This window comes from Thalassophryne amazonica, chromosome 2 (assembly GCF_902500255.1).
Source record: "Thalassophryne amazonica chromosome 2, fThaAma1.1, whole genome shotgun sequence".
Classification (NCBI taxonomy): domain Eukaryota; kingdom Metazoa; phylum Chordata; class Actinopteri; order Batrachoidiformes; family Batrachoididae; genus Thalassophryne; species Thalassophryne amazonica.
Window position 1 is genome coordinate 154,826,108 of NC_047104.1, and position 13,905 is coordinate 154,840,012.

Below are 13,905 nucleotides of genomic sequence, written 5' to 3' on the forward strand. Positions count from 1 at the left end.
CTGAAAGGGCTGCTGATTTGTGCTTAGGTGGATAAATAACTTTACCCAGGGGGGAGAGATGAAATTTTGTTTTCTGAATTGTATTGAAATGTACCAAAAAACACACCAAAAGAAAACTTTGTTTTCTGGATTTTATTGAAATGTACCAAAAAACACACCAAAAGAAAACTTTGTTTTCTTGATTTTATTGAAATGTACCAAAAAACACACCAAAAGAAAACTTTGTTTTCTGGATTTTATTGAAATGTACCAAAAAAACACACCAAAAGAAAACTTTGTTTTCTGGATTTTATTGAAATGTACCAAAAAAACACACCAAAAGAAAACTTTGTTTTCTGGATTTTATTGAAATGTACCAAAAAAAAACACCAAAAGAAAACTTTGTTTTCTGGATTTTATTGAAATGTACCAAAAAAAAACACACCAAAAGAAAACTTTGTTTTCTGGATTTTATTGAAATGTACCAAAAAACACACCAAAAGAAAACTTTGTTTTCTGGATTTTATTGAAATGTACCAAAAAACACACCAAAAGAAAACTTTGTTTTCTTGATTTTATTGAAATGTACCAAAAAAACACACCAAAAGAAAACTTTGTTTTCTTGATTTTATTGAAATGTACCAAAAAACACACCAAAAGAAAACTTTGTTTTCTGGATTTTATTGAAATGTACCAAAAAACACACCAAAAGAAAACTTTGTTTTCTGGATTTTATTGAAATGTACCAAAAAACACACCAAAAGAAAACTTTGTTTTCTGGATTTTATTGAAATGTACCAAAAAAAAAACACCAAAAGAAAACTTTGTTTTCTGGATTTTATTGAAATGTACCAAAAAAAAAACACACCAAAAGAAAACTTTGTTTTCTGGATTTTATTGAAATGTACCAAAAACCACACCAAAAGAAAACTTTGTTTTCTGGATTTTATTGAAATGTACCAAAAAACACACCAAAAGAAAACTTTGTTTTCTTGATTTTATTGAAATGTACCAAAAAAACACACCAAAAGAAAACTTTGTTTTCTGGATTTTATTGAAATGTACCAAAAAACACACCAAAAGAAAACTTTGTTTTCTGGATTTTATTGAAATGTACCAAAAAACACACCAAAAGAAAACTTTGTTTTCTGGATTTTATTGAAATGTACCAAAATATACCAAAAAACACACCAGAAAACCAAAATATATACAATAGGTACAGGTTACAGTCACTCACAATGACTAACAGTCCCCACACTGCCATGGAAGGTCTTTTCTGCATTTGCCACAAGTATACCTGTCGCATTTCAATACAATTCAGAAAACAAAATTTCATCTCTCCCCAGGGTAAAGTTATTTATCCACCTAAGCACAAATCAGCAGCCCTTTCAGCTAAGCAGGCACTTCTTCTTCTTCTTTGTCTTTCGGCTGTTCCCGTTAGAGGGTGGCCACAGCAGATCAATCGTTTCCATCTCACCCTGTCCTCTGTATCTTCCTCTGTCACACCACCCACCTGCATGTCCTCTCTCAGCACATCCATGAACCTCCTCTTTGGTCTCCCTCTTCTCCTCCTGCCTGGTGGATCCATCCTCAGCATCCTTCTCCCTATATACCCTGGGTCCCTCCTCTGCACATGTCCAAACCATCTCAATCTCGCCTCTCTGACTTTGTCTCCAAACCGTCCACCTGAGCTGTCTCTCTGATATGTTCATTCCTAATCTTGTCCATTCTTGTCACTCCCAAAGAGAATCTCAACATCTTCAGCTCTGCCACCTCCAGCTCTGCCTCCTGTCTTTTTGTTAGTGCCACTGTCTCTAAACCGTACAACATAGCTGGTCTCACTACTGTCTTGTAAACTTTCTCCTTCACTCTTGCTGATATTCTTCGGTCACAAATCACTCCTGCCACCTTTCTCCACCCACTCCACCCTGCCTGCACTCTCTTCTTCACCTCTCTACCACATTCTCCATTACTTTGAACAGTTGACCCCAAATATTTAAACTCATCTACTTTCACCACTTCTACTCCTTGTAACTGCACTATTCCACTGGGCTCCCTCTCATTCACACACATGTACTCAGTCTTGCTCCTACTGACTTTCATTCCCCTTCTCTCCAAAGCATATCTCCACTTCTCCAGACTAGACTTAACTTGCTCTCTACTCTCACTACAGATCACAATGTCATCTGCAAACATCATAGTCCATGGGGACTCCTGTCTGATCTCATCTGTTAACCTGTCCATCACCACTGCAAACAAGAAAGGACTCAGAGCTGATCCTTGGTGTAATCCCACCTCCACCTTGAATGAGTCTGTCATTCCGACTGCGCATCTCATGCAAACACAAGAATGTGGCTAGCCAAGTCAGCCCCTCCTCTGAGGTGTTCTGAGACTTCCTTGTTTACATAACAGAAGTAGCTCTCCACGGGGGATCTTGGGGTCATTTGACTCTCCATGGACTTTACAGGTAGAAGAGAAAAGCTTGGACCTCCCAGTGCTAGGCGTGATTTAGGGACCTTTTTATCCTGGAAGACATCCGGCCAGTACAATTTCTCATTTTTTGATTTTTTTTTTTTTTTTTTTCCATATTTGCTTTGTGGAGTTTTTAGCTGGGGTTCGTTTTCATTGAAACGTTCTCATACAGAGATCTCTCCCCGCAAACTCTCTTCACAGTGGGACCAAGGACACTTGAGGCAAGTGTCCAGTAGGAACTCCAAACCCACCCCAAGCAGCTGCTTGTGTGTGTGTGTGTGTGTGTGTGTGTGTGTGTGTGTGTGTGTGTGTGTGTGTGTGTGTGTGTGTGTGTGTGTGTGTGTGTGTTTATCAGTCATGATGGTTAACATCAGTTCCATTTGCTGACATTTCCTTTGTCACTGAGCTTCCACTCTAGTAATCGAGAGGCAGCCAATTGATTTGCTTTTTGCACTCCCTTTGGAGATTCAACACCTTTTAGTGCCTCTGAGAAAGAGGCAGGACATTTTTTTAATCCCTGAATTAGTTATTGTCTAGAAGTATTATGGGTCACAATCATCACACACTATTGGCACCGTATGTCTTCTTGGGGTATTGGACACTTTCTTTTCTGCTTCCTTCTGAAGCGTAATTCCCTGTCAAAGCTTCCCTCCTTATGCTTCTTTCTCCTTGTCCAATAGCTTTGTTGCTAAATGGTTAAATGTGGTTTTTACTGTTCCAATTTTCTTTTTCTTTTTGTCATACAACAGGGATCTTCAAGAGCACGTGCTCCATTGATGTGCGGTGGTTCCCCTTTGACATGCAGAGATGCGAGCTGAAGTTTGGCTCCTGGACTTATGGAGCCTGGTCTTTAGACTTGCAGATGAAGGAGGCAGATCTCTCTAACTATGTCACCAATGGCGAATGGGATCTTGTTGGTAAGAGTGAGCGACAAATGGCACTTGGTTCCTCCTTCCGCTGGCAGCACAGCAAGCTTGTGCAGGAAAAAATGGTGATAAACAGGTGGATGGATGAGGGAATGATTGAGTTAATCCATCCCAGCCAGCTTGTGGAGGCCGTAACAACAAACTGTCTTCTTGAACATCTCCAATGTAAAAAGGCAAAAACAAGGACAAAACGAATTAAAATCCAGTGACGTTTCAAGCACCAGATTAGTTGAAAGGCACAACTGTGGGGAGAAACTTGATACCCTTTAAGTTAGCAAACATGCCAAAAAAAAAACAAACAAAAAAAAACTCCACAGTGATTCTTACGTTTATAATGATTTTTACTTCACTGCAGACAATATAAACACAATATATTTCATGTTTTGTTTGGGCAGCTTCATTTAATTTATTAACATACGAGGGTTGTCAATAAAGTAACGGTCCTTTTTATTTTTTTCAAAAACTATATGGATTTCATTCATATGTTTTTACGTCAGACATGCTTGAACCCTCGTGCGCATGCGTGAGTTTTTCCACGCCTGTCGGTGACGTCATTCGCCTGTGAGCACTCCTTGTGGGAGGAGTCGTCCAGCCCCTCGTCGGAATTCCTTTGTCTGAGAAGTTGCTGAGAGACTGGCGCGTTGTTTGATCAAAATTTTTTCTAAACCTGTGAGACACATCGAAGTGGACACGGTTCGAAAAATTAAGCTGGTTTTCAGTGAAAATTTTAACAGCTGATGAGAGATTTTGAGGTGATTCTGTCGCTTTAAGGACTTTTCACGGTGCAAGACGTCGCGCTGCGCTCTCAGGCGGCGTCATCAGCCTGTTCAAGCTGAAAACCTCCACATTTCAGGCTCTATTGATCCAGGACGTCGTGAGAGAACAGAGAAGTTTCAGAAGAAGTCGGTTTCAGCATTTTATCCGGATATTCCACTGTTAAAGGAGATTTTTTTAATGAAAGACGTGCGGACGGATCCGCGCGTCGGGACGCAGCCGACGCGGTGCGGCGGCACAGGAAAAACACCTCCGTGTTGATAACCATTTGTAAAATCCAGGCGGCTTTTGATGGCTTTCAGTGGAGTGAGTATATGAGAAATTGTTTAACAGGCAGGACATGTTCCAACTTGTCCTTAAGGCTTTCAACAGAGGTGTTTTTCCTGTGGTGGAGCGTCGCGGCGGCTGCGTCCCGACGCGCGGACCCGTCCGCACGTCTTTCATTAAAAAATCTCCTTTAACAGTGGAATATCCGGATAAAATGCTGAAACCGACTTCTTCTGAAACTTCTCTGTTCTCTCACGACGTCCTGGATCAATAGAACCTGAAATGTGGAGGTTTTCAGCTTGAACAGGCTGACGACGACGCCTGAGAGCGCTGAGCGACGTCTCGCACCGTGAAAAGTCCTTAAAGCGACAGAATCACCTCAAAATCTCTCATCAGCCGTTAAAATTTTCACTGAAAACCAGCTTAATTTTTCGAACCGTGTCCACTTCGATGTGTCTCACAGGTTTAGAAAACATTTTGATCAAACAAAGCGCCAGTCTCTCAGCAACTTCTCAGACAAAGGAATTCCGACAAGGGGCTGGACGACTCCTCCCACAAGGAGTGCTCACGGGCGAATGACGTCACCGACAGGCGTGGAAAAACTCACGCATGCGCACGAGGGTTCAAGCATGTCTGACGTATAAACATATGAATGAAATCCATATAGTTTTTGAAAAAAATAAAAAGGACCGTAACTTTATTGACAGCCCTCGTACATCCATTCCCGCAGCACTTTCCAAAAAGTCTGGATACTCAAACATTTACCACTTTGTAATGTTGCCGTTACTTCTCACAGTACTTAAGACAGTTTGACATTGAAGATTACAACCAATGAAGGCTTCCAGGTTTTTTTGTCCCATTCTTCCTGCAAACACATCTCAAGGTGTGCAACAGTACAGCATTATTGTATTTCTCGTTTCAAAATTCTTCACACATACTCTATTGCACAGTTCAGGACTGCAGGCAGGCCAGTCCAGTATCTGTACCCTCTTCTTCTGCAGCCATGCCTTTTGTAATATGTGCAAAATGTGGTTTTGCAATGTCTTGTTGAAAAATACTTGGATGTCCCTGGAAAAAGGCGGCATATTTTGCTCTGTTATCTCAGTGTACTTTTCTGCATTAATGCTGCAATCACAGAAGTGTAAATTACCTTTTCGTAACACAGTCCGATACCAGGACAGACCCTGGCAGGTCATTGACACAGTCCCATACCAGGACAGACCCTGGCATGTCATTGACATAATCGCATACCAGGACAGACGCTAGCATGTCATTGACACAGTCCCATACCAGGACAGACCCTGGCATGTCATTGACATAATCGCATACCAGGACAGACGCTAGCATGTCATTGACATAATCTCATACCAGGACAGACCCTGGCATGTCATTGACACAGTCCCATACCAGGACAGACCCTGGCATGTCATTGACATAATCGCATACCAGGACAGACCCTGACATATCATTGACACAGTCCCATACCAGGACAGACCCTGGCATGTCATTGACATAATCGCATACCAGGACAGACGCTAGCATGTCATTGACATAATCTCATACCAGGACAGACCCTGGCATGTCATTGACACAGTCCCATACCAGGACAGACCCTGGCATGTCATTGACATAATCGCATACCAGGACAGACGCTAGCATGTCATTGACATAATCTCATACCAGGACAGACCCTGGCATGTCATTGACACAGTCCCATACCAGGACAGACCCTGGCATGTCACTGACATAATCGCATACCAGGACAGACCCTGGCATGTCATTGACACAGTCCCATACCAGGACAGACCCTGGCATGTCATTGACATAATCTCATACCAGGACAGACCCTGGCATGTCATTGACATAATCTCATACCAGGACAGACCCTGGCATGTCACTGACACAGTCCCATACCAAGACAGACCCTGGCATGTCACTGACACAGTCCCATACCAGGACAGACCCTGGCATGTCATTGACATAATCGCATACCAGGACAGACGCTAGCATGTCATTGACATAATCGCATACCAGGACAGACCCTGGCATGTCATTGACACAGTCCCATACCAGGACAGACCCAGGCATGTCATTGACATAATCGCGTACCAGGACAGACGCTAGCATGTCATTGACATAATCTCATACCAGGACAGACCCTGGCATGTCATTGACACAGTCCCATACCAGGACAGACCCTGGCATGTCATTGACATAATCACATACCAGGACAGACGCTAGCATGTCATTGACATAATCTCATACCAGGACAGACCCTGGCATGTCATTGACACAGTCCCATACCAGGACAGACCCTGGCATGTCATTGACACAGTCCCATACCAGGACAGACCCTGGCATGTCATTGACATAATCGCATACCAGGACAGACGCTAGCATGTCATTGATATAATCTCATACCAGGACAGACCCTGGCATGTCATTGACACAGTCCCATACCAGGACAGACCCTGGCATGTCATTGACACAGTCCCATACCAGGACAGACCCTGGCATGTCATTGACACAGTCCCGTACCAGGACAGACGCTAGCATGTCATTGACATAATCGCATACCAGGACAGACCCTGGCATGTCATTGACACAGTCCCATACCAGGACAGACCCAGGCATGTCATTGACATAATCGCATACCAGGACAGACGCTAGCATGTCATTGACATAATCTCATACCAGGACAGACCCTGGCATGTCATTGACACAGTCCCATACCAGGAAAGACGCTAGCATGTCATTGACATAATCGCATACCAGGACAGACCCTGGCATGTCATTGACACAGTCCCATACCAGGACAGACCCTGGCATGTCATTGACACAGTCCCATACCAGGACAGACGCTAGCATGTCATTGACATAATCGCATACCAGGACAGACCCTGGCATGTCATTGACACAGTCCCATACCAGGACAGACCCTAGCATGTCATTGACATAATCGCATACCAGGACAGACCCTGGCATGTCACTGACACAGTCCCATACCAGGACAGACCCTGGCATGTCATTGACATAATCGCATACCAGGACAGACCCTAGCATGTCATTGACACAGTCCCATACCAGGACAGACCCTGGCATGTCATTGACACAGTCCCATACCAGGACAGACCCTAGCATGTCATTGACATAATCGCATACCAGGACAGACCCTGGCATGTCACTGACACAGTCCCATACCAGGACAGACCCTGGCATGTCATTGACATAATCGCATACCAGGACAGACCCTGGCATGTCATTGACATAATCTCATACCAGGACAGACCCTAGCATGTCATTGACATAATCGCATACCAGGACAGACCCTGGCATGTCACTGACACAGTCCCATACCAGGACAGACCCTGGCATGTCATTGACATAATCGCATACCAGGACAGACCCTGGCATGTCATTGACACAGTCCCATACCAGGACAGACCATGGCTTTTGGACTTGTTACTAATAACAGTTGGGATGGTCATTTTCATTTTCAGTCTAGACCACACATCATCCATTTCTTCCAAAACAGATCTGGAATGCTGATTCCTTTGATCACAGTACACATTTCCACTGTATTGTAGTCCAACCCAGATACCTCTGAGCCCAGAGGAGTCTGGTTAACATAACATAATTTATGTTAACATAATTTTTTTTTTTTTTTTTTTGCACAGTAAAATTTTAATTGGGATTTGTGAATGTTTCTCAAGCTTTACGTGTTGTAATGGTTGAGAAGGGTTTCCCAAAGAAATCCCTTGCCCCCCTGTGGATATATCAGCTCTTAACCTACAAAGGTTCTTGATGTAGTGCTGTTTGAGGGATTGCTGATCATGGGTGTTTAGCTTATCGTTATGTCCTTTTGAAGAAAGGCTAATATCGGAAGACCTATGGGAAAAACTTTACCTGGAGCATTTCTCAGAACGTTTCACCTGCTGATTTTCAAACCCTGTGTCATTGTTACAGATTGAACCAGGCAGGACACAAATGCAGGACTCAGACACAGGAAGGATCGTTCAAAAGGCTTTTGTTGTTGTTCAGGCTGGATTTGGTACATGGTATAGCAGCCAGCACAATGCAACAGTGTCCAAAACATGAGACAAGTAACGAGGTCAGTAGACAGACAGCAAGAGGTCAGAACACGGCCTGGCAAAGATGAGGGACAAGGACACTGGGACATGAAGACTAGAAACACAGGCATAGAGCACAATCAATCAGGCAGAGGAGTGCAGGAAACAAGGGACTTAAGAACAGAAGTAATCAGAGAGAATCACCCACCCGGAAGCGAACATTTGCAAACATGAAACAAATGTTCATAGAATGTTTGTTTACTGTTCAGCAAGTTTGTCAACGTTCATGTAATGTTTGTGATGTTTGTCTGTTTGCATGGAGGTGAAAATTTGCAAACATCAACTGAACGTTCATAAAATGTTCATATACTGTTCAGCAAGCTTGCGACTGTTCATTTAATGTTTGTGATGTTTGTCTGTTTGCTTCCATGCAAACATTAGACATTTGCAAAAATCAATCAAGTGTTCATAGAATGTATGCTTAATGTTCAACATTCACATAATGTTCATGTTGTATGTGTAAAGCTTGCCTCTAAATAAAAGTGTGTGTGTGTGTGTGTGTGTGTGTGTGTGTATATATATATATATATATATATATATATATATATATATATATATAATTTCACATTATAGGAAAACATTAAATATAATTTACAGCATACAGAAAGTTAATGTTGGACTCCATTTAAATTATGTGTGCAAACATAGGTAGAATGAACAATAGGAAATAATTTAAGCACTCTACCATGGTAACCAAGAATTTGTCGACTTATGATTTATTCAGGCCTACTGAATATACTGTATAATTTCAAGATTACTGTAATAAACTGACAGAGCTAACTCCGAAACAAGTCTTGGTGCAACTTGCATAAACATGCACTCTGTTAATTGGAATATTAATTTTTGCAAAATAATTTACATCACTACAGACTGTGATTGTCAGCTACCAAAATATATTTTTTTTATGGAAACAGACTGCAATGGCAGCTTATTATCCAGACGTCCCACAGACCTGAGTTACATACATTTTGCCAAATTTAAAAAAGGCCTATCTTTAGCATTTTTGTAAATAAGGAAAAATACATTAAAGTTATTAAAAATTGATTTACAAAATAATGTTTTCAACATGCATGAGCAGGAAGCATTGACATTTAAATAAAACAGCTCACAGACAAATAATATTTTTTACTGGTCACTTCACAACTTGCAGTTCAAACATCAATCAATCAATCAACTTTTTTCTTGTATAGCGCCAAATCACAACAAACAGTTGCCCCAAGGCGCTCCACATTGCAAGGCAAGGCCATACAATAATTATGAAACACAGTCTACGTCTAAAGCAACATAACCAAGGGATGGTCCAGGGTCACCTGATCCAGCCCTAACTATAAGCTTTAGCAAAAAGGAAAGTTTTAAGCCTAATCTTAAAAGTAGAGAGGGTATCTGTCTCCCTGATCTGAATTGGGAGCTGGTTCCACAGGAGAGGAGCCTGAAAGCTGAAGGCTCTGCCTCCCATTCTACTCTTACAAACCCTAGGAACTACAAGTAAGCCTGCAGTCTGAGAGCGAAGCGCTCTAATGGGGTAATATGGTACTATGAGGTCCCTAAGATAAGATGGGACCTGATTATTCAAAACCTTATAAGTAAGAAGAAGAATTTTAAATTCTATTCTAGCATTAACAGGAAGCCAATGAAGGGAGGCCAACACGGGTGAGATATGCTCTCTCCTGCTAGTCCCCGTCAGTACTCTAGCTGCAGCATTCTGAACCAACTGAAGGCTTTTTAGGGAACTTTTAGGACAACCTGATAATAATGAATTACAATAGTCCAGCCTAGAGGAAACAAATGCATGAATTAGTTTTTCAGCATCACTCTGAGACAAGACCTTTCTGATTTTAGAGATATTGCGTAAATGCAAAAAGGCAGTCCTACATATTTGTTTAATATGCGCTTTGAATGACATATCCTGATCAAAAATAACTCCCAAGATTTCTCACAGTATTACTAGAGATCAGGGAAATGCCATCCAGAGTAACGATCTGGTTAGACACCATGCTTCTAAGATTTGTGGGGCCAAGTACAATAACTTCATGTTTTTAAACAAACATGCTGAACTTGAGATGAATATAACAGTTACACACGTTACAGTGGCAGAAATCAACTAGATTACACATTTCCAGAATGAACATTTGTCCAGGGTTTAGTGTTTCACTCAGGCCTCATTTGAGGATGACTTCATGTCACAGTCGAACAGTGTTTGGTGGGAATTGTTACCACAAAATTGTTACCACATATTTCTTGCTTTCTGGTTCCTTTAATATCAGCTGCTTAATTCATGTTTGCAGTGAGGCATGATATTATAATTATCCAGGGTAAAACATGTACAATGTACATAATATAACTGTAAGACCTGGATACAATCATGTCTGTATGTAAAATGCAACATTCTCATTCTGGTAAAAAAAAATAATAATAATAATAAAAAAGCATCAGTGATCATTGTGTATAATTTCCTGTAATCACATTATACATTCAAGTATTGCCAATTAAGTTAACAAATTTCTAGCATAATTGTTTGGTTCCTTCGTGGTTAAAGATAAACTCAGAACAGGTTTATCAGCTCAGAGAAATGCTGTCTCACAAAACTACTGTAATAATTGGGTCAGAACGTCTGAAACACTATAGTGCTTTATTTTAAAACATGTTTGACCAACATTATCAGAGGATACAATTCAAATAAATTAATTTTATTTAAAGTAGTTTGTGTACATAGATCTATTTACTATTAAATTATTTTGTTAACAATATGCTTGCTGCTTCAGTTGCTTGCAGTGCTGCTCACGAACCAGTTGGTGGCAGTAGTGCACCGAGTTGGGTTAAAACCCCCAGTTTAACAGAGCAGAAGAAGAAGACTTAGCTGAGTTACAGCACTCAACTCCGTTCTGTTTTAGCAAATAAAAGTTTGTGTTCCACAAGTTAATTCATAGTCTCTGTACTATGATTAAGAGACCACTGAGTGCAGAAGAGGAGACTAACGCTGGACGCTCGTCGACTGGGATTCCTCACAAAGAACCACCACAGCTACCCATGAGGTAGCAGTTAGCTTCAAATGGCGCGGCCTTTGTACCGTGATATCGACGCTGTGACTATCAAAAGAAGGTAATGGATCCTGATGTGAGCACAAATTCGTTTTAGCCAGAAATAACAAAACTTGCTTGAAGCTTGATTATGCCAGCCATGGATTAATGGGAACCAAACCAACACATTTTTGACTAGCATGGAGCTAACGTTAGCCACAGAGAGGCACAGACCTGATTAATATTTTGACTAAAACATAACTAAAATATATACTCTCTTTTATTAGGTGTTGATGCAATTGAAGTTTAAGTAATGTCAGTGCCCAGAAAGAGACTTTATGAAGATAAGCTTGTGAGATAATATTTTTGGATAATTGCTTGTTTCTGCCCAACAGCAACCACGCTGGCTGCCATAAGAGTTGTTGAATCAGTGAATCCTCCATCTGATCAGTGGGTTGAGTGTGTGCCTGCAGTTATCCCGAGGTTTGTACTATAATGGTTAAATAAGATTGTATAGTGTTTTCTAAAATTCATGTTCAGCAAGCAAAATATTCAAACATTTCTGGCAAGAAATACTCTGTTCTATTTGGGATATAATTTGAAAATAGAGTAAAATCTGTCAGTAATGAAGGTGTATATGCTAACTTTCCTTCCTTAAAGAAGTAATTTACAGGCCCTGTTACTCAATAAACATATTTATTTATTGCTGTTATAAAGTTCCAGAATTTCTTATATAAAAAATTCTGTGTCCCTTGCATAATGTTTCATTTGCATAGTGTGTGCATACTGTCTGTGGTACCATACACTTGAAACAGAAGGACTTCTATGCTGTACTACTGAGGTTTCCACCTTATCTAGGGTGGAAAAACTCACCTGTGACAACAAAAAAAAATTTTTGTAGATTCTTTTGGAATAGACCTGAGTAAGCACCAGAATGCATTTGAGATTTCACATTTTTTCTGGGGGACAACCACCAGACCCCACCAGGGCCTTTTCAAGAACTTTCAAGTTTTTTTTTTTTTTTTTTCCATAGCTCACTTTCATCACTCAGTTCATTCACAGATTTGTCCGTGCTCATGATGAAAGGCATCAACAGCATTGGCTTAGGATGAAGCCAATAAGCATAGGATTTAATAAAAAAGTGGGAACTTCTGTATTAAGGTTGTAACATGTGGATCTATATACATTTTGTGTTCCAGGAGAAGCAGAATGACATCATTCACAGTATCGAACAGCTGAATGACAAAGTTGATGCACTGCATCCTTGGACCATCCCTGAAAGTGTCGGTTCCCAGACATACCAAGAGAGACAACAATGTGAATGCTGCTGACATGATTATCCGAAGGTTGGCCAGCTAAACCAGAAGTGTGTGCTTGAACCAATTACAAGCAGTGCCTGGAAGTAATGGGGCTTCCAGTAAAGTCACTCAAAGAAGTGAGTTAATGTGTTTTCTGTTTGTTAGATCCTCTTCACTTCAATAAAGTTTTGCCTTTTTTTTTTTTTTTTCACAGTGTATTATAAACATGCTGTATTTATGGAAACTAGCAACTAAAGGTCCTTTCACATTGCATGCTTTATATGCGTCAGGCAATAACTCCCAATGTGTCAGTCACGTTGTGTCGCCTCCCTATGCCCTGACGCGCCGCATGCAGCAGAGGGGCGGAGATTTTCACTCAGATTTTTTTTTTTTTTTCCTTTCCCCAGAGGAAAGCTGAATGATCGCCATGTTGTATATGTGTCGATGAACCAAGAAAAAGCTTTAATATAGCAATTTGAGTTCACAATCAACTTATTTTGTGGGTTAAAAAACATTTGCAAGGATTTTTCTTCAGAAAACTGCTCTGTATAAATGAGCAGTCCTGTGACATGTTTCTGTTTTGTAGAGATCAGTGGTTTCTGCCACAAGTCTTCCATGTTTGGACCCAACACATTTCTATTGGACAGTGCGAAGCTTTGTCACAGTTCAGAGTGACAAAGGTGGATTGGGTTGAACTTTGAATGTCATTCTGTTGACAAGCAGGAATGCGCACACTCCTGGCAGAAGCATCTGTTTAGCTCAGCTTTTGACGTGACACTTCTAACGCCTGTAAAAAGCTACGTGTTTCATTGAAAATGCTTTTTAGACTGATTTGTGATGCCTCTGACACTTCCAAAGCATGCGGTGTGAAAGGCCCTTTACACAAATAGCGGTGGGTACAGAGGATTAATCATTTTTGTCTGATCTGCTTTTACCTGTGTGGTATACCTTGCTGATAGCTCAGATAAGATAATTATAGTGGGCGATTTTAACATCCACACAGATGCTGAGTGACAGCCTCAACACTGCATTTAATCTATTA

The 13,905-nt window shown here is 40.9% G+C and overlaps 1 protein-coding gene across 1 annotated transcript in view; it reads left to right on the plus strand.

Annotated features, from left to right (window-relative positions):
- LOC117500988 (neuronal acetylcholine receptor subunit alpha-7-like) overlaps nt 1–13,905 on the plus strand; it is an 83,557-nt gene that overhangs the window by 39,103 nt on the left and 30,549 nt on the right. Inside the window, exon 6 of the mRNA XM_034159783.1 lies at nt 3,201–3,368. Within this exon, the coding sequence (XP_034015674.1) occupies nt 3,201–3,368 (168 nt within the window). The remainder of the gene's footprint in view (nt 1–3,200; nt 3,369–13,905) is intronic.